General features: G+C 40.4%; 1 protein-coding gene across 3 annotated transcripts in view; it reads right to left on the reverse strand.

Moving 5' to 3' along the window:
* Ralgapa1 (Ral GTPase activating protein catalytic subunit alpha 1) overlaps positions 1-22,676 on the reverse strand; it is a 230,518-nt gene extending 207,842 nt beyond the window's left edge. For 2 of the 3 annotated variants that reach the window (XM_055608685.1, XM_055608684.1), the window contains exon 1: positions 22,446-22,676. In XM_055608685.1, coding sequence (XP_055464660.1) covers positions 22,446-22,551 — 106 coding nt within the window. In that variant the 5' untranslated portion in view covers positions 22,552-22,676. The remainder of the gene's footprint in view (positions 1-22,445) is intronic. The other variant, XM_055608686.1, reaches the window with a different exon arrangement.
* Between the last annotated feature and the right edge of the window lie 104 nt (positions 22,677-22,780).

The following is a 22,780-nucleotide window of genomic DNA, read 5'->3' on the forward strand; positions in this document are numbered from 1 at the left end:
CACACACACACACACACACACACACACACACACACACACACACACACTGTCATGAAAGCACTCGAAACCACTCTAAAAAAAAAAAAGAAAGAAATGCTGAATAAAAATTACACAAGTAGGTGGTAGCACATGCCTTTAATCCCAGCACTCAGGGAGGCAGAGGCAGGCAGATCTCTGTGAGTTCAAGGCCAGCCTGGTCTACAGAATGAGTTCCAGGACAGCCAAGGCTACACAGAGAAGCCATGGGGTCAGGGTTGGGGGGAGAAGGAAGGAAGGAAGGAAGGAGGGAGGGAGGGAAGAAAGGAAGAGAAAAGATGAAAATGGAGACGAAAAGAGAGAACAGGAACAGAGGAAGCAGGCTGTATGAATAAGAAACACAAAACAGTAATCACAAAACTTCTGCATCTACAACTTCTGACATTATGGGGGGAAAAGAACACAAAAACAGCTCTGAATCAAACAGCAAAGAGTAAAGCACCAAATAAATAAATAATATAGTATGTAACAAAATGTGGGAAGACCACATAAAAGAAAAAAAAGTTAAGAAGCTACCTCTCCAGTTAAGACAGTTAATTGGATAGGATTTTAGCCACAAATAGATGATGGTTCAATGGTAAGGGTGCCTGCCCCAGAGCCTGATGACCTGAGTCAATCCCCCGGACCTACAAGGTGGACAGATCAGGTTCTGCAAGTTGTCCTTCAACTTCCACAACTGCACCAGGAAATTGTTGCAGGATATCTGATCCCACTGTGAACCCTGAGATTGTGAACTGTAAAAACCTGTTTCTAGTTGTGGTGTGGCTCAACCATAAAACACACCTTTAATCCAATAACTTTCTTGTTTATTGTAAACAGGTGGTTTTGGTGTGGCTCAGTCCTAGCACACACCTTTAATCCAAAAGCTTTCTGTAAACAGGAATAAATAAATTAACCTAGGTCAAGAGGTGAAGCAAGAAATCAGCTGAAAGGGGTTAAACAGAAAGGAGGGAGCTGAAGGATATTTAAGACAGAGCATGGAGATGAAGAAGGGGCTTTTGGCTTTTTCAATCTGGAACGTGACCCGAGTAGGAAGGTCAGCTGGGTGCTTTCTCTGCCTCGCTGAGCTAATAGGCTTTCACTCCAGCATCTGGCTCCTGAGTCTTTATTGGTAAAATCGAACAACTGAGATTTTCTTTCTTTATAACAACAGGAAATGGATAGAAATGGACACACACACACACCATTTTTTAAACAAAATAAAGCCAGGCATAGTGGCACACACCTTTGTTCCAAGCACTTGGTTGGCAGAGTCAGTGAGTTCAAGGCTAGTCAAGTTTACATGGCAAGTTCCAGCCCAGCCAGGGCTACACGGTGAGACTTTATCACGAACACAAGGCAAATACGTATTTGGGAATGCAACTCAGTAGAGTGCTTGTCTAGCATACATAAAACTGGAGGAGCTCAAGGCCATTTTTAGCTACACAGAATGTTTAAGGCCAGTATGCCATATACTAGTCTTGTCTTAAAAAAAAAAAAAATCTACAAAGTATTTCTTAAAATGCATGTGCACACACATACATAATCTAAAGTGATTAAAAGGATAAGATGAAAATACATAATCTATATCCTAACTCAGACAATTATACTGACTCATCAACTGAAGGCCTTAAAGACAAGAATTGCAAAGTAAAGAAGGCTAATGAAAAGTAAATAAAGTAGAAAAAAACAATTACTAGATGCCGCTTACTGGATTATTTGGGGACTTCTTAAAGCACTACGTGCACTGCCATTTGCCAGGCATGACTTCACTCCTACCTGGAAGAGCATGACGTGGAGAAACAGCCGAAATGATGGGTCGTTGCCCTTAACCACCTGCCAGGGACACTTCTGGGAAGTCTTGCTGACCTGCCCGCCCACCTTGTGGATTTGGAGTATAAAATGAGAATACAGCCAGCCAGCATGAAGCCTTTCAGCTGGGACAGCTTCTGGGGACAGCCCATCCTCACTGGGGCTGGAGTGCTCATTCCAGAGAGATTCAGAAACAAATATATTTGATAACAAGTTTGTTTTTGTTTTTTGTAACTAGGAACCTTATGATTTTGCACAACTATTTCAAAACAAAACAAAAAAAATCAAAAACAAAAGAATTGTAAAGAGGAAAAAATTATACTAAATAGTGTGGTGGGTTTTCAACTCATGTCTAAAATATGTAAAAGCTAAGGTTCCAGCCCAATTTGAGACCCAACAGGAGAAAGACCAACAAGTATAGAGCAAACTGAGACAACAGAAATAGTCCTTTTACACTTGAACTCAAAATTCAACAGTTTGATAATATTCATGCAAAAGACACCTTAAAAATCTAAGTAAAGACAGAAGCTAGATAAAGTACCAAGAAGACTGTACAGAAATTAAGAGCACATACCGTTCTTGAAGATGACCCAGGGTCGATTCCTAGCACCCACATGCAGCTCACCACCATTTGTAACTTCACTTCCAGGAGAGCCAACACTTCTGGCCTCCAGAGGCACCAAGCACATATATGGTATACATATATACAGAAAGACAGTCATATGCATAAAATAAAAAATAAAAATAAATAAAGCTTTAAAATTAACAATGTGGGACTGAAAAATGGCAGACCATACTCAGGCATGGATGGTCACCATCTCCAGGAAATTATCTCAGCAAATGGATAAACAGCCATTAAAAAGCAACAGAAACTATCAACAGCAGGAGAAAAGCTATTGCAGAGCAGCAATAGCAGGGAAGCTTAAAAAATCCCTTTCCCTTAGCACCGGGGTGCTTGGTCCTGGCAACCAACAAAGCAGAAGCAAGATGTCCTTTCAAAAGGAGTGCTGCCGCCACCGCTGCTGCTGCTGCTGCTGCTGCTGCAGCCAGAACTCTCTACAACACACTCTACACTGTGGGATAAAGAAAAGAAATCTCAGATCAGATCTCAACTGCATTCAGTGAGCTGAAAAACTATAGAAGCCAAAGTTTCACTGGAAGGTTCAGACTCCAAGCAGCCTGCAGGACACTGCTAAGAGCTAGCTATACAGGGCCAAGACAAGCATTCACAACTGGAACCCTGCGGGGATTCACAGAGGAATGACCACATCTTCGAATCTACTGATGAAGTACTGACCTTAGCCACAGACAGGATTAGAACTGCAAACCTAAAGTAAGACTAGGCCCTGTAACAGGACTGCCCATCATTGAGGCCCTCCCTGCAGCAGCGAAGAATTTCAACAGTCCAGACGATAATCAACAAACAGGCCAGCCAGTTGGCAAACCTTCTATCTCCACCCAGTTCTCCTTCTCTATCTATCCCCTCTGTGTTTAGTTCTCGATGATGATAAAGATTATGATGATAAATAAAAAACCTCTAACACATTATTGAAAGAAATAAATGAAAACCAAAACAAATCATAATTTATATTGTGAAGACAGCAGAAGTTCCCAAATACATGTAGATTCAATGAAATCCCAACACAAATCCACAACACTCTTTTACCAAAATTGACAAGCTGATCCTTTAATTTGTAGAAAACACAAAGATTCTAAAATACTTGTAACAAATCTTAAAAAACAAAGCTGAGGAACTAAGAGTAGGCAAAACTGGTCTAAGTGAAGGAAAAACATAGAGATTAATGAACCAGAAACAAATCCTTTACTGGTCAACTACTTTTGACAAGGGTGCCAAAACAACTCAGTGGAGAAGAGTACTTCTTTACAAACAATGGTGTGCAGACAACTGGACGTACATACGCAACAAAACAAAGTGCGACCTCTACCTCATACCATATGTAAAATAAAAACTCAAAAAGGACAGGTGTGAATGTAAGTATAAAATTCATCGAAGAAAACAATCCTGGGCTAGAAATCATTTCTCAGAACACTAAAAGCACAAGCAATGAAAGAAAAACTAGTAGAAGAAGGTGGCACAGAGGAACAGCCTTTGCATTACATGCGCTGGGTCTGATTCCCAACACTACTGAAAGGAAAAGAGAGGCAGAGGCAGACGGATCTCTGTGAGTTTGAGACCAGCCTGGTCTACAAAGTGAGTCCAGGACAGCCATGGTTAACAAAAACAAAACAAATACACAAAACAAAACACAGTTAAAATGGGTAGAATATCTGAATAAGACATTTCTTCACCGATATATACAATAGCCACTAAAAATATGAACATAAAACAATGCTTGTTATCATTAGCCACCAAGGAAAAACACCAAAACCAAAACAAAAGTTTGGGAGTATGGCTTTACAGTAGAGCACTGAAGAGCATGCATGAGGTCCCAGCTTCAATCTCCAGCACAAGGGGGAAGAGGCACCACTATCGACTACACAGCTATAATCTGACTGGACATAAAACAGGAGTTGGCAAAGATGTGGTAACTTTGAATTATGCATTGCTGCTACGACTATAAATAATGTAGCTGTTTGAGAAAATGAGTTGGAAAGCTTTTAAAAATGTTAAAGAACTACCACATGATCCAGAAAGTCCATTACGAGGACACATGCTACCAAATAATCATAGCATGCATCATCATTCATAACTGTCAAACACTGCAAACAATTTAAATGACCATAAACTGATGAACAGATAGACAAAATACAGTACATTCATACAACAAATATCATGTACTCATGAAAAAAAAATGTAGTGTTTAGAACATTGCGCTAAGTAAAAGAAGCCAGACACAGAGGACAATACATGCTCTATTCTGTTTGCATAAGCCATCCAGAACCAGAGATGGAGAGTAATTAATAGCTGTTGGGAGAACCAAGTAGAAAGGACAGAACTGCTAACAGGTGCAAGTTCCTTCTGCTTCTTTCTTTTTTTGATGGTCTCTTCTAACTCTAACATTCAATTCCTTAGCATCCCAATCTGTGAAACCTGTGTCATCCTACTTTGCTAAATGAATGAGTGCTTCCTGACCAACTGTGACTATAGTATTACTCTGCAATGAAAAATAAGGAAATCATGAAATTTGCAGGTAAATGGTGGGACCTGGAAAGGATCATCCTGAGTGAGCTGTCCCAGAAGCAGAAAGACACACACGGTATATACTCATTCATATAGACATATAACATAAGATAAACTTACTAAAATCTGTACATCTAAAGAAACTAATCGAGAGAGGACCCTGACTAAAATGTTCAAACCCCATCCCGAAAGGCAAAGAGGATGGACATCAGAAGAAGAAAACAGGAAACAACCTAGAAACCTGCCACAGAGGACCTCTGAAAGGCTCTGCCCTGCAGACTATCAAAGCAGACGCTGAGACTTATGACCATCTGTTGGGCGGAGTGCATGGAATTTTATGTAAGATGTGGGAAATAGTAAGAGCTGGAGAGGACAGGAACCCCACAAGGAGAGCAACAGGACCAGAAAACTTGAACACAGGGAACTTCCCAGAGACTCACACTCCAACCAAGTACCATGCATGGAGATAACCTAGAACCCCTGCACAGATGTAGCCCATGGCAGTTCAGTGTCCAAGTGGGTTACATAGTAATGAGCAGAGGGACTGCCTCTGACATAATCTGATTGGCCTGCTCTTTGATCACCTCCCCCTGAGGGGGAAGCAGCCTAACCAGGCCACGGTAGAGGACAATGCAACCACTCCTGATGTGATCTGATAGACTAAGATCAGAAGGAAAGAGAGGAGGACCTCCCCTATCAGTGGACTTGGGGAGGGGCATTCGTGAAGAAGGGGAAGGGAGAGTAGGGAAGGGCTTATGGAGGGATACAAAGTGAATAAAGTGTAATTAATAAAATAAAATTAAATTTAAAAAAAGAAGTAAAGCTAATGAAGAACTGAAAATGTAAACTCTCCCTAAAATTAGGAATTGCAAGCTATATCACCATATGACTGATATTTACTACCTAACTCGGTATATTATTTTTATATATTATAAAATAATGAGATTTTCAGAGTAATCAAAATAAAGTAATATTAATATTTTATATCCAGCTTTACACATCCAAAATAATTATCTCAGTTCACAAAATCATTCCTCTAGCAGTGAAAATATTCTTCTGGATACTGAAGAGATTAGGCAAACACCTTTTAGGAGTTTAAAGTCCAAAACAGCCAACAACATATAGCCAACATACTTAATAAATGCCAAGTCTTCACATAATACAATTACTTTAAAACAAATAAAGTGTTTGTATATTTGAAATTTTGTGTATGTTTGTACATCTAAATATAAAGATTTGTATAATGTGAAAAGTACACGGACTGTTCTATGCTCTATACCCCAGTGGATGAGACAAGTCCAATAACTGCACGTTTGGATGTTCTGGCATTGTCAAAGTGAGGTGAACCTCTGAGCACATTCCACGTTACTGTCTGCCTGGCTGCAGATCTGAAGTAAGCCACCAGTACATGTGCACCAGTTTACAGACCGTAATTGGTGTTCCAGTAACATTATGGAAAGAATGATACTGTTTTAGTGTATAGGCTGAGCAGCCTTGACAGTGGTACCAGAGCAGAAAATTTCTCATGGAAATTCACCAACACTAGGAGATTTTTAAAAAGAATAACGGTATCAAATAAATAGCATCATCTCCACTTAAATCTTCATGAAAACCTTTTACAAATCTCACAAAATATCTCTACACGGTATCACCCACTACACCAATTCTTCTATTCACTTTGTGATTAAATTGAAAAGCTGAAGCTGAAGCCTGATGCTTTGTTTAAACCTTCAAGGAGTACTGGCCAACTACTCTGCTGCATTTATGTCTGGGTCACTACCTTTACCCAAACTGCTGCTCCTTAATATATATATATACTGAATTCTCATTATCTTTCAAGGCATAGCTCAAATGCCCCCATCCCTATGAAGGTAATATTTTAGATAATACTTCCCTTTTACGTGCACAGCATGTTTCACATCTGGCACATGACTCTACGTTACCATGCCATCACTTCTAGTCCTCTAAACCGCCCAGAGCATGGCTGCGTAGGTCCATCATTTTTAAACTTTCAAAGAAATAAGTATAGATGGCTATGTTTCTTAAACTTGTTTGAAGAGAAATGGCATGTTTATTATTTTTTAAAAGGCTTACACTAACAACCTAGTTTCTTCTAGAAAGTCCTAAGAACATCTGATAGATGAGGAGAAAAAGAATTCAGACAAAAACAACAAGTTCCAATCAAACACGCCACTTTACTCCGGCTATTCTATCTTAGGTTTGAGTGAAGGGAAGGTACCCATTGTGTGGTTCCCTTACATTATCTGAAATAAAACACCAACAGTCAACCTTATAACCTTTGTTTTCTAACAGAAACTCATCATTTTCTAAATTGCTAATTTTTGCCAGACATGTAGGGCTCATTTCTTCTTTAAAAACAAATTCTATTACTTGACTAAGTAGGATGTAACATCTAGTCTTGTGTTTGCTTGGCCAGAACCCAGGTCTTGAAAGTTCTAGGTTAAGTGTTCTAACTTGAGCTATGAGCACAGCTTTCTGATTTAATTTTATCATACTTAAGGGTCCAATTAAACTTTGAAAAATGCTTTAAACTCTCCTATAAGCTTTGTGGTTCAAATGTAATTTTTATGCATTCTCTAACCGTGTTTGAGGTGTTGTTATAATAATTTCATGGACAGATAAAGTAAAGATTGAAAGTATTAAGTAATAATCAACTGAAATCAGAATATAGTCTTGACTTTCTCTTCCTATCTATTTGGTTTTCAAGTGTCCTCAGTGATTATTACCTACCACATGAGGTTATTACAGGAACTAAGTAATACATATGAAATACACAGTCTAAAGTCTGTCAGATACTAAGTAATTAAAAATACTATTATTATCAATATATGCCAGCTGCTTTTCTATAAAAACATTCAGTCTAAAAACTTACCAAGAACATAGATGGATGGGACTACCAGACAAATTCTTTATAGTCACATGAAAACTTACTCAGTAATTATTAATGACTGGACATATAATTCAGGAGGACAGCTTGTGTTAACATGTGTAAAGTCTCAGCATGCTTTCCATCAAAAAATTCTAATAAATCCTTAGAAATATAATATTCAAATGGAGGTGCAGAGCTAAATTCTAAAATCAATCTGCAAATTATTATTACTATCTGGACTTTTCAAATTTTGGGGTGTTTTGTTTGTTTTTGTGACACTGATATATACTGGCACTCAGTATCTGACGTCCAAATTTTTAAAAATACTTTCTTCTTCAGTTTCATCTAAACATTCATTTCATCAACAAGCACCTCTGTAAGAAATGTCACAGTCACCCTTTGGAAGAAGGGTGTGAAACTGCAGGGCAGGCGTGTGTGCACGTTTACCTATTTTTCTACACTATACAACACAGACCTTAGATTCTGAATCAAGGTATTTTAAACAACCCCAACTTTTTCTGACCAGAATACTGACTTCCATGATTTTTCTACCACTGCCAATTGAATATTTACAAAACAGTACTGCTCTCTTCATATTTAACATATCCACTCAAGAACTGAACAGTATTACTGAACACCTATTATAGAGCAAGCCACCACACTGAATTTAGTGATATAAAAGTGTTTCTGTGTTCAGTAAAGATTTAAGGCATTCCTTAGGCATGCAAATAATATTGTCACCAAAGAATCAACTCAGTAGAAGTAAGTAAGCATAGTGTATGAAAGCATCATGGCAGCTCCTATCCTAGCATACCCAGAAAGACTTGTCAGAAGCTGAGTGTACATTCCCCCGAAAGTTGCAAAAGTTAAAGCTTTCTGGTGGTAAAAGTGATAGGAAGGCAGACAGGTACAGCAAGTATTATTAGCAAGGGACAGTGCAGTTACTACAGAGTAACATGCCACAGAGTCGTAACTAGGGGTAAGACAGGAAGGCAATGTGGAAGAGAAATCTTAGGACACCTGATGGAATTTAAAGTACAGGGGTCATTTAAGTGAAGAGGCTGCCTTTTAGATTCGGAAAACAGGTCAGAGCTAAAACCTGGAGTGTGAATGCCAGTCATCAACAGTAAATACATGAGCATTTGAAGCCAAGAGCAATTTATTATAGGCAGAAGAGATTGCAAACAGAACATGAAAAACACTAACACTGAAGGGACTATTTGGCTATAGAAGAAAAGTCTGCAAAAACGTAATCAATGAAATGGAATGGACTGGTCTTGGTGCCTCCCTGGCACTCCGGAGGCAAAAGCAAGGGGATCCTGTGAGTTCAAGGTCAGCCTGGTCTACATAGTGAGATCCAGGACAGCCATGAGCCACAGAGAAACCCTTTCTCAAACACACACACACACACACACACACACACACACACACACACACACGCACGCACACACGCACGCACGCACGCGCACACGCACATGAACAACCAGAAGGTGGAGAACTCAGGGCACTGAGAGTGTTTCAAGAACAATGTGAACAAGCAGCGTGTATCTCCAACCATGGAGTATTTTCAAATGAATGCCTAAGTGGAAAAGAAGCATAAAAGTAGGACGACAAACACAGGATCTAGCCTCCTCATCCATGAGAAAATGTTACCCATTAAAATACAATACAAAGAAATCTGACAACAAGGAGAGAATTGAGACTCAGATGAGTTTTAACCAAATATTCCTTTGCTTTTTATGGTTCAACTGTATCACTCAGTTGGAACAGTAAGATCAAATAATTTCAGTATTTTAAACACAGGCCAAAAATGTTGACCTTCATCGTCCTGACAATGAGGATCCATGAAAGATCTGAGAATAGTTGCTGTGTGACCTATAATAATGTACTATATATGTACTACAGAAAGACTATGACAGCACCATATGAAAATTTAGAACAGAAGAAACCAACTAGTAAACTGTTGCAAATTATTAAGCGCCAAAGAGTAAACATTTTAAACGAATGATAGTAAGAACAGACCAAGTGAACAGGATGGGACTGGGAGACGGCTCAGCTGAAAAAGTGCACAAGTATGACTACCTGAGTTTAGATCCCCCAAGCCCATGCAAAAACCAGGGACTGTGCATCTATAATTCCAAAGCTGAAAACTCAGAGACAAAAACATCCCTAGGGATTTTTGGTCAGCCAGTCCAGCCAATCAATGAACTCCAAAGCCAACTGAGAGCCCCTGATGAGAGAATGAATTTGTGATACCAGTCACGCATCTCTGATCTCCAACCTCCATATGCACATCTGTGTACCTCACCCTCGTGCACACAAACAAAAAGCAGTATGTAGAAGAGGCAATGTCAAAATGTCCCCCACAGACCAGGCATGATAGCACATTCCTTTAATCCCAGAAGAGAGGGGAAAGGATCTCTGTGAGGTTAAAACCAGGGAGTTCCAAGACAGCCAGGACTACAGCCAGGACTTTGTCTCAAGGGGGAAAAAAGTCCCATACATTTCAAACTAAATATAAATTTATCTTTTTCTACCTATCATTACATATAAGATTAATGTCTGCTGGAAGGTGCCTTCACTTACAAAAAATTTTAAAAAATTAAAAATTTATCTATTCTATTGTCTCCAAGATCTATTTCTATAGAACGAATATTTCAACAAAAAGTACTATTATAATCAATATATGAGTGCATACACATGACATACATAAATTTCAAATTAAATAAGAAAAAAGTTTCAAAGCCAGTCACAGTGCAATGCTAGCACCTGGGAGGACAAGGCAGGAACATCTTAAACCCAAGGCAAGTGAGTGAAAGACACAGAGACAGAAAAATGAAGAAAAAGGTTTTAGCCAAAACCAAAGAATTCTTGCTGTTCTAAAAACACCAAAAACTTGTAACATCACCTTTCTCTTTTCAACTGAGCTATTGGGAAATTTAAGAACCAAATTCAATGACTTATAGCTCTAATCAGCTCATCTCTAACCTGATAATGTTTCTTTACTTCACACTGTCACTATTCAGTTTCTTTCTGGAGTTATTCTACACCTTATTCATTGCTTACGTGGATATAATATAATCCTTAATAAATTAAATACTAGTACAAAGATGGCTTTCTATATTTAAAACAGCTTGTTATATTAACTACATTAATCAGAGGGATGTTTGAATCTTTTACATTCCAAAGGCTTGGCATCCAGCTAATGGCACTATTTTGGGCAGTTCTTGACACTTAGGAGGCAGGGCAGAGTGAAGAAAGTCAGTCTCTGCAGACAGATCCTCACCAGCGCCTGAGCCCCAGCCTGCTTTCAGTCTGTGGTGATGGGAGCTGCTGCCCTCTGCCACCAGCTGCCACTTGCTATCTAAGAAGTTTCATGAACTCTGCATCAAGAAATACGAAGAGAGCCTACTGGCTCACAACTCATGATGCAGGGAAAAAAAAGTCTTAAAAGCAGCCACAGGAAAGAAATATGTCAACAACTCAGGACTTCACCTGCTCCCTATATAACTCAGAATAAATGAATGAAGAAGGCAGGGTCAACCAAGTAATAGGAAATCCATTTTAAATATAGAGAAATAGTAGATTAAAAGGACGGGAAAACTTTTACCATGCAACATAAATCAGATGAAAGCAAAAGAGGCCATATTAATGGCACAGTAGGGGCCAGGCGATGTCACAGAAAGTAAAAATGCTTGCTCTCCAAAACTGGTAACAAGTGTTGCATCTCTAGTGCCCAGGTAAAGGTGGAAGAAGAGAACCAACTCCACAAAACAACCTCACACAAGCACTGCAACATCACACACACATCACAGACACAAAAAAATTTAAAAACAATATTACAGATTCTAGGGGGAAAACTATTACTAATATAACAGGGCCCCAGACCCAGACCTTAGCAGACCCCCCAAACCCTTAGAACAACTGACATGATTTAAATACCATTCAGGCCATAAAACTCACCAGTAAATAATACCACCTGCCAAAAAGAAAACAAAGACCCAATCCATCAAAGTCCATAGTTCTGGCAAAGTCTCTAATTGTACTAACTTTGCTTTTTGGCTTCTGGCTAACTATTGTTATTAACTTTCTTTTTTTAATACTTAAAGCCTGAGAATACACTGGGACCGGGACACCCAATCCAGTCACAGGCCACTTTCTCTGGTTAACCTGTGCTCTAAGCAGACTCCTCTGGTGGCTACTCCACAGACACTAGTAATAAAGAGGCTGCTCCATAATGATAAAAAGGGTCAATTTGTTTAAAAAAAAAACTTAACAAACCAGGTATGGTGGCAATATCATCTACTTTTGAGGTTTGAAGCAGAAGGATTGAACTTGTGCCTACAAGTTCAAGGCCTGTTGGGGCAACATTAGCAACTCTCTCTCTTTCTCAAGGAAAAAGAAAAAAAAGACAAATCAAAAAAAAAAATCACAAACCTAAATGCCATACCAGATCTTAACCAAAAGGCCAAAATACAACTCACTACCTAAAGACAGGGACTGGAGAGAAGGCTTAACAACACTGGCTGCTCTTCAAAAGGACACTGGTTTACCGCCTAGATCCCACATGATAGTGGGATCACCAATGCCTGGACCTCCAATTCCAGCGGATTCAACATACTTGTCTGGAAGCCACCGGCACCAGGCATGAACATGATGCATACACATACATGTAGGCACACATACATACACATAAAATCAAAATTAAATTTGACAATATGTATTTTTAAACCATTTAACCCACTAATAATATACATATTACCTTTTTAAACACACGTGCAACAAAATAAATTAAATTCTAGACCATCAAAGAAATTTCAAATTATAAACTGTTTTGATTTTAACAGAATTAAAGAAATAAATAAATCAGTTACAGGACCGTTGAGATAGCTGAGGGGTGAAGGTCCCAGCACCCACATGGCAGGAGAGAGCCTTTCAAAAGCTGCCCTCTCACTGCCACATGAATGTTACACTATGCGTACACACAGACATGTACACACGCTGCACAATAAACATATTTCTTTAAAAACCAGGAACAGAAAAAAAAAATCAAGAAAATTCCAAAACTATCTGAAGTGAAAAGACAGCACACTTGTGAATAACCCACGGATTAAAGAAGAAATCAAAAAGAAAGCACAGGGAGTTTTGGAACCACAATTGGGCATGTAGCTCGGAAGCAAAAAGCAAGGCCTGGAAATCAAGTCCCAGGACAAGCACCAGAAAGCACAGGAAAAAGAAAATCATAAAGGAAGAAAGTCTAAAATGAGTGGCCTCCATTTAGGCTTTAAAAAGAAACAGGAAAAGAATACATTAATATAAACTAGTAAAAAAAAAAAAAACTCACATAGATCGGTCAAAAGTCAATCAACCAGATTATAGCAAAGTCAATAAAAACTGAAATACATTATTTTAGAACATTGTATCACGTAGCCTCTAACCTGGGTGAGTGATCAAGAAAACAAAGAAATTCCAATATCAAGAATGAAAGGGTAAGGACTGAGGCAACCGCTCGGCTGATCAAGTACTGGCCATCACGCAGGAAGACTTGGGATGGGTCCACCAGAACCCATGTAAAAAAGCTGCGGCAAAGGCAGGGCAGAGGTAGTAACAGAGACAAAAGAGCCCCAGGTGTTGCTGGGTAGCCAATCTAAAAAAACATGGTAGGTGGCAACTTAGGAGGAAACTTCAGTCAACCTCTGGCCTCCACAAGCATGTGTACACATATATGTTCACATGCAACACCTGTACACACACAAAGAAAGGGGATCACTATGGACTCTACAGGTAGTAACGCATTAATAAAAGGATATAAGTAACTTCACACTTATAATTGGACAATTTAAATGAAATGAGGACATTTCTTGAATACAAATTACAACTTGCCAATGCTCACCTACAAAAAGGACAACCTACCATGACTTCCAGGGCAGCCTGAGTTATAAATTCCAAGCTAGCAGTGGGCCAGTCTCAAAACAAAGGATTGTAGCTCAGTGCACGTGCCGCCAAGCCCGAGTTGAACCCTGGAATCCGTATTTTGGTACCACAGTGCACGTGCACAAAATAATTAGATAAAAATGAGTTTCTTTGGAGGAAGAGGAGTGGACAGGGAGGGAGAAGGGGGAATAGAGGAGATAGGAAGTGGAGGGAGGAAAGGGAAAATTCACTCATAACTTAAAAATAAAAAATGTATTTCTTTTTAAATCTACAAAAACAAAACAGTAATGATGATGATGATAAATCACGGACTGGGATGTAGCTCAGTGATAGAGTACTTCCCTAGTGTATTTAATACCCCGGTCTCTTATCTGCAGTACCAAAAAGAAAAAACTTGGAAAGGGGAGGAAACCCATTCCACAATCAACGTGATTCATCACATGACTACATTTAAAAAAAGAAGAATCTGTAATAAGCAGAAAACTGCAAAGTTGACTCCTAGTAAAGATTCTCAGCAAAGAAGGCCTGACAAGAAATTTTCTGACTTTGATATAAAAAGCATCTAATGTTTTTAAAAGAAAAAACCAAGGCTGGGGAGATGGCTCAGTTGGCAAAGTGTCTGCTGCCCAGCACGAGGACTGAGTTTGAATTTCTGGTACCTATGTAGAGCTGGCTGTGGTGGCTTACATCTGTATCTAACCACTGGTGGGGAAGGGACAGTCCAAGAGCTTGCTGGCTGGCCAGTCTAAGCAATCAGTGAGGTCTGGGTTCAGTGAGAGACACTCTTACAAAAATAAGGTAAAGACAGATAGACACCTGACGTTGACCTCTGGTCACACAAACACACAAATATACACATGGATACATTATATAGACATTTTTTAAAAAAGAAATGCTTAATAGAAGAATAAAAATTAATCCTATAATTAGTATCATATTACATGGTGAAAAATCAATTGCTTTTCCCCCTAAACTTGAGAACAAGGATGTACATTCACATCACTTTTCTCTCTTCTGTCTTATAAAAAAAAAAAAAAAGTCTATCAGAGTTTCTACCCAGTTCAAGAAGGAAAAAAAAAAAAAAAGGAATAAAACACCCACATTGGTAAACTTGTACAACCATTTGGAAATCAAGGCACTTTCTCAGACAATTAGGAATAGCGCTTCCTCAAGATGCAGCTATACCACTCCTAGGCATATATCCAAAATATGCTCAAGTACACAACAAGAACATTTGCTCAACCATGTTTGTAGCAGCTTTATTCGTAATAGGTAGAATCTGGAAACAACCCAGATATCCCTCAGTTGAGGAATGGATACAGAAATTGTGGTATGTTTACACAATGGAATACTACTCAGCAATTAAAAACAAGAAAATCATGAAATTTGCAGGCAAATGGTGGGATCTAGAGAAGATTATCCTGAGTGAGGTATTCCAGAAGCAGAAAGACACACATGGTATATACTCACTTATAAGTGGATATTAGACATATAATATAGGATAAACATACTAAAATCTGTACACCTAAAGAAGCTAAGCAAGAAGGAGGACCCTGGATAAGATGAGCAATCCTCACTCAGAAAGGCAAATGGGATGGACATTGGAAGAGGGAGAAAACAGGGAACAGGACAGGAGCCTACCACAGAGGGCCTCTGAAAGACTCTACCCAGTAGGGTATCAAAGCAGATGCTGAGACTCACAGCCAAACTTTGTGCAGAGTGCAGGGAATCTTGTGAAAGAAGGGGGAGATAGAAAGACCTGGAGGGGACAGGAGCTCCACAAGGAGAGCTACAGAACCAAAAAATCTGGGCACAAGGGTCTTTTCTGAGACTGGTACTCAACCAAGGTCCATGCATCGAGATAACCTAGAATCCTTGCACAGATGTAGCCCATGGCAGCTCAGTATCCAAGTGGGTTGCCTAGTAAGGGGAACAGGGACTGTCTCTGACATGAACTCAGTGGCTGGCTCTTTGATCACCTCCCCCTGAGGGGAGAGCAACCTTACCAGGCCACAGAGGAACACAATGCAGCCAGTCCTGATGAGACCTGATAGGCTAGGGTCAGATGGTGGGGGAGGAGGACCTACCCTATCAGTGGACTTAGAGAGGGGCGTGGGAGGAGATGAGGGAGGCGGGTGGGATTAGGAGGGAATAAGGGAGGGGGCTACAGCTGGGATACAAAGTGAAGAAACTGTAATTAATATGAAAAATTAAAATATAAATTTTAAAAAACACACCTACATTGAAGGGGTGGGGAAACCAATGGAATCCATCAAAGGCAGAAGCGGGTGCAAGGTGGAGATAGCTCGGTGAATAAGAATACTGGTTGATTTCTAGAGGACCTGAGTTTGATTTCCAGCACCAACATGGCTTACAACCATCTCTAACTTCAGTTCTAGGGGATCCAAAGTCCTTGTTGGCCTCCTCAGGCACCAAGCATACAAGTGGCACACAAACATGCATGCGGGCAAACACTCATACACACAAAATAAAGATATGTTTAAACTCAGTATTTCCCTAAACTAACTACAACCAGAAATAAATACCAAGACAACATTTTGGAGGAGGTTTTTCTGCTTGTTTTGGTAGTTTTGTTGTTTGTTTGTTTTTTGAGAAGGAGTCTTACTCTCTATCCATGGCTGGGTTGGAACTCAGATCTGCCTGCCTCTGCCTCCTGAGTGCTAGGATCAAAGGTATGTGCTGCTACCATGCCTGCCTAAGATAACACTCTATTAGAGCATCAAAAGTAGAAAATATTAAGGGGTTAAGTATGATCAAAATCCCTAAGACAATGAAAACAACGGGACACTGCTGAGAAAATTAAAGAAGCCCTAAATAAACAGAGAAACACACTGGTTCATGACACAAAGTATTCAAATTATCTTCAAATTTTCCCAGACTCAAAACAGTCCCAGTCAAAATCCCAACGGGTTTCTGTTTTATTTAGAAACTGAGAAACTAACTTTTCTTTTTAAATGTTATTTTATGTGTATGGGTGTTTTGCCTGCATATGCCTGTGTACCATTTGCTGGTGTCTTCAGAGTCAATAAGAGAGAATTAGATCTCCTAGAAGTAGAGTAATAGACGGTTGTCAGCACCATGATGGTACCTGGAATCCAAGGTCCTCCGGAAGAAAAGCTAGTGCTCTTAACCACTTAAGCTTTCCCTCCAGCACCGCTGTTTTTTGGAGGATCTCACACTATGTTGTGAGGCTAGGCTTGAAGTAGTAGCCTCAAGTGAGATGAGACTGCAGGCATGTGGCACCATGGTGCACTTGGCTTAACAAGTTAATCTTAAACTCCCATGGAAATACAAATGGTTTGGCACTTCAAAAGCACAAGCAACAACAAAGAGCACCTCTGAAAATAACAAAAGTTGGAGAAAAAAACACTAAGTCTCAGGATTTATTTTAGTTACAATAATCAAAATATTGTGGTATTGGCACCAGCACAGATAAAACAAATCTCTGAAACAAAACAAGAGTCTGGAAATAGACCCACACATATTTAGACAACCAAGTTTTAACAAAAGCACAGGGAAGTTCTGTGAAGCAGGACAAACAGAAGTTTGAAAACAACTGGATATCTCTATATAAAGATGGGGAAGCACCCCATGGCACACTTTATATCACATTTACAAGGTAAAGTAAATCGAAGATGAATCACGGACCCAAGTAAAACCTAAAACGATATCAATTTTAGAAGCATAAAAGAAAATATGTAACTGTGAGTTAGGCAAAGATTTTAGAGGACACCTTTCAAAAATTAGCATGAAAGAAAAAGTTATTAACATTTTTAATCAAGCCAAAGTTTTGGTCCTGCTGGGGATGAATCCCAAAGGTAGGCAAACACTCTTGCGTGAGCTTCATCCTAACACATAAATATTTAATCAAAATTAAGAATGCTGGGGGATGGAGAGTTGGCTCTGCAGTAAGAGCACTCACTGGCAATTGGGAGCACCAACTTGGCAGCTCACAAACATTGGTAATCCCAGTCCCAGGGACCTGACACCTTCTCCTGGTCTGTGTGGGCACTGCATGTAATGGTACAGAATTATACATGCAGACAAAACATCCATAAAATCAAATAAAAATAAATTTTAAAAAAAGTTTTTAAAAGCAAAACTAAAAGATGTCTACTTCAATGAAAATACTGGGATTTAAGTAAAAAAAAAAAAAAAACAAAAAACAAAAACAAAACAAAAAAAAACTTTTCTCTTTAAAAATGATTTTTCAAAAGGAAGAGAATGAAAAATGATAACCCACAACTGGCCAGAGCTGGAGGGTGGGGTTCTTGGCAAATCATTATGAGTTTCAGCTAACTTCAAACTTGCCACAATCTTCCTGCCTCAGCCTGCCAAGTGCCCAGATTACTGGCGTCAGCTCCTGCACCTGGCTTGGCAGTTTCTTTAATGTTAATATGCTACTGCCACACGATCCCTCCATTCCTTTAGTAGGTATCTACCATTCGAAATGAAAAGTGCGTCTATCCGAGCACACTCTGCAGCAGCTTCGCTTGTGACAGCCCAAACAAGCCACTCACTAATCAACAGCTAAGCGGAAAGACTGTGGCCCGGCAGACTACTCAAGAACAAAAACACGAGCCACTAACACCAGACAGCAACATAGATGGACTTCAAAATAATGAGGCTGAGTAAAAGAAAACTGAAAACACTATAGAGTAAAATTTCAGTTATAAACTATGTGATCTCATTGATATAACTCTACAAAATGCAGATTTGGAGAGCAGATTGGAACTTGTTCAGGGATGGACAGGAAGGCATGAGCTGAGGAGAAAGGAAGAAGGGGAGCAAAAAGAACCTCAGGAGGTTAAAAACATATTCATAGCTGGGCATGGTGGCATACACCTAGAATCCCAGCACATGGGAAGCAGAGGCTGGAAGATAGGTATCTGTGAGTTTGAGGCCAGCCTGGTCTACAAAGTGAGTCCATGACAACCAAGACTACACAGAGAAGCCCTGTCTCGAAAAACCAAAACAACAACAAAAAGAACACATTCATTACACTCTACCACAGAGCTACAGCCCCAGCCCTTTTTCAGTTACTTGTGCTGTGGAGAATATAACTCCCGGGCCTGCACAAACAGTGCATGCTTTATTACTGAGCTACATGCCCAGGCCCTAGCTATATTTATCTTATTTGGTTAAGTCTAATGTTGACTTCATGAGGTACCCCAACATTAAAACTACTAAAAAAAATTTAATATGTGCAATTTTATTGGATGACAACTATACATTAATGAAGCTGTTAGAATAATCTAGCAATAATCTATTCTTAGCTAAATAAGCAGTTGTGTTTTTAAATACAGATAACTAAACTTCCAACTTGACACTTTTAAGTACAAGCAAACTAACATTTCCAGAATATGCATAACATACCAAGAACTATTCTACTCACTTTACATGTATTAACCTTACTATCATTATCATTATTAACCCTTTTAGTTCCTACAAATCAAATATATGATATCGCTAAGCCAGCAGATTTGAAATCTAAATCCATCAAAGGAGAGTCTATTTTTTTTTTTTTTTTGAGACGTGGTCTGACTAACCTGGTACCTCCTATATACCTGTAGCCCAGAGTGTCTTAACTTGTAATCCTCCTGCCTTAGCATGGAAGTGCAGCACTACACCTGGCTAAATTCTATAAATTTAACTGGAATTCTCACTACAGTTGAAACACATGCCAAGAGAAAGAGTACCACCGAATATTTAACTTTTGTGTTTTTAACATAATAATCTTTTTTTTTTTTTAGAAGAAAAGATCCCCCCCCCCACACACACACACTTTGCTTGCTTTTTAATAGCATAAAAACTTTAAAAACAAAATGAAAGGCAGGCTGGAGAGGTAACTCAGTGCTTAAGAACACTGGCTGCTTTTCCAAAGGACCTAGAGGTTCAAGTCCCAGCACTCACGTTAGTTTACAACTACCTGTGATTCCAGTTCCAGAGGATCAAACACCCTCTTCTGGCTTCCTCTGGTATCAAAGCACACATGTAGTGCACGGACATACATGCAGCGGAACATCCATATATGTAAAATAAACTATATTTTTTAATGAAAAATTCTGGAGAAGACATCTTAAGACTTTCAACTGGTGACCATTCTTATCAATCTCTGCCCTGAGTGGACCACACAGAGGACCCACTAAAGCAGGTGATGCCAACAGGAGACAGATCATGTCAGGAAATACTTTTTCTAAGCGGAGCTCATGTTTTATTACCTGGATGTACTACGTTCTCCTATAAATACCTCCTCTAGTAAACAGTGCTTTTGTATGCTTCTATGTAATTAGCAAACTAAGTAGTTTCTTCATTGTGTTTATTTAAAACCCTTATGTCCAAAAAACATAAATGGCTCTTCCAAATACAAAATAGTACGCCAATTGGCAACCTTGTCTATTTCTCCCACTCATTTTCTTAAAAATCATATTAATCTTTTAAACAAAATAACTGTAACGGTTAAATATTAAGGTGAAATGTTGCTGAGCAGCAAAGTGCCTGCTCACATACTTGAGCTCCTGGTCAATTGCTAGCTCTGAGGCAGAGAGAACTGACAACCACATTTAGCATCTGTGGCTTCATCCATTAGTATGCATTATGACAAGGTCTCAGAACCCAGTATTCTGACACTTAGGACTTGAATATTGTACTGACAGATTTTTCTGTTCATTTAGCAGCATCTAGCATACTATAACAACTCCCACAGAAAAAGTGTTTCCAGATATGATCAACTGCCTGTTGTCGGCAAAATGTGTCTGTTTAGGCACCATGGTTCTACAACTACCTCAGTGTGGGCTTCTCATGGGGCACAGGTCTGCAATAATGTTCAACATTTCAAAGTCCTGAAAGATGTCTTTCCTGGTGACTTTCATTTTTAAAAAGAGTCCTTAAATTGATAAAGCAAAAAAAGGGTTTGTTTGCTTTTTTAAGCATTCTACTTTCAAACTGAGGAAGCTAGGCCCTACAAAATATCCAGCATGTGTGATAGTAAGTGATAGTAACACAGCTCGTGTTTCCGAGTTAGGAAACACACACATACTGTAACACACACTGACACACACACAAACCACAAAAACCTCTATTACAAAGAAATATAAAGAAACCACTCCTTAACCAACCACGCAGTTAATTTAGGAAATCCCAACACCCTGTTGTAACTCAGCTTCACAGTTCTGCATTTACTGCAGGCTGCGGCTTGTCTCAAGCGAGAGTCGGGTTCCACTGAGCGTCCAGTTTCAAATGGCCATCGTTTTGTAATACATCTACACACGATTACTTTGTCTCTGCCACGTCTTTTCAGACACGTCAGAATGAAAATAAAATGCTAAAAACTTATATAAATGGTTTACATAAGCTGGATTTAACCGATTTCTCATTATGCCACAGGAGTAAGTACTTGTGATAAAGATTAGCTGTCATACATGTAGGAAGGTTGAAAACAAATTAGAGACACAAAACCTGGGTTTAATTTAGAATCCCATCAGCTTAGTAGAACCACGACTAACCCTCAACTTTCTCGTTTGTACAAAAAATAAAATAGCAATAGTATCTCTTTTTCTAGACACATTGCAAAGATGAATTATAAATTCGTGTGAGACACCTTTGGAGACAGTAGAGCATCGCACAAACGGAGGGCATTATTAGTGGCACTGGTCACAACACAGTACAGAAATACGTCCCTGAAACAGAGGCCACACCACTAAACATGTAAGTCACTTTCCAAACTAGGCAGTCATTGGCAAAATAGCCTTGAGATGATCAACTGTGAACTGGAATCTAGGCATCTGGGCTCAAACCTCAGTTATGCTATTATTCTCTACATGAACCCTAGCCGACTTTTACTTTTCACCTCAAATTTCTTCAAAAAAAAGAAAAGAAAAGAAAAAATTTTTAAGTACAGAAGCAAAAGTTCCATAGGTACACAGTTCGGCCCTTATCAACGATATATACGACCAAGTATCCAAACTCAGCCCAGTTCGGTCTTTAGAAAAGCTGAAGTTGAAGACGGCTGAGGAGTAACAAAATTCTAATGAAAACTGAGCTCTGTGGAGTTCAAGAATCTTGTTCTCTACAGTTTTCCTTCTAAAGTACAGCAGATGAAGAAGAGGGTGTAGGGCGGGGCTCTTCCCCACCAGCCCGGGGAACCACCCACTTCCCAAAGAGGTGTGCGACTGCTTCCTCCCGGCCCTCACCTGCCAAACACAAAAAACCAAACTTGACAGACGGCGGGTCATACTGGCCCGGCGAGCACTGTGCTTCTCTTTCCACCAGGGTGGGGATGGCAGCAGTCCTGTGGCACACACACCCTCTAAACACCATTACCCACAACACCCAAGTGTCCCTCAAGTCTCATCAAGGACTTAAGTTTCCAGCCCGACGCTGGGTTTGTTTTGTTTTCGTTTGGTTTAAGAAGTCAGACAACGAACTCAAAACGTGGGTCTCTCTGTTGGTGCTGCCCGGTTTTTGCCAACTGCCAAGCTGTCCCCTCCCCTCGCCGCCCGCCCTCCCGCGCGTGGGCACCGGCGCCGCGGGCCCTCGCTGCCCACCGCGCCAGGCAGGTCCGCGAGGGCGACCCCCGGGGTGGCGGGGCGACGGGCCGAGCCGGCGGGGCCCGGCCGCCGCTCTCCTCACCGATGACGATGCGCAGGTGCTTGAGGCGGGTGAGCGCGTCCTTCTTGGTGTCCAGCACCTTCTGCGTGGACTTCTTCACGTCCCCGTGCGGCTTCTTAGAGAACATGGTGCGGTCACCGCGGCCCCTCCGGGCCGGGGGCCGACGGCCCAGCGCAGGCGGTGGGCGGGGAGGAGGCTAGCCGCGGCGGCTCATGCGCTCCCCCGCCGCCGGGGCCCCGCTGCCAGGCCCGCCTCGCGCCGCCGCTGCGCCCAGCCTGCCGCCCCGGCTCCAATATGGCGGCCCCGGCCGGCGCGCTGCCGCGACCAGGAGACGCGGAGCGGCCGCCGCCGCCGCC

This window comes from Psammomys obesus, unplaced genomic scaffold (assembly GCF_907164565.1).
Source record: "Psammomys obesus unplaced genomic scaffold, mPsaObe1.curated_primary_1811, whole genome shotgun sequence".
Lineage (NCBI taxonomy): Eukaryota > Metazoa > Chordata > Mammalia > Rodentia > Muridae > Psammomys > Psammomys obesus.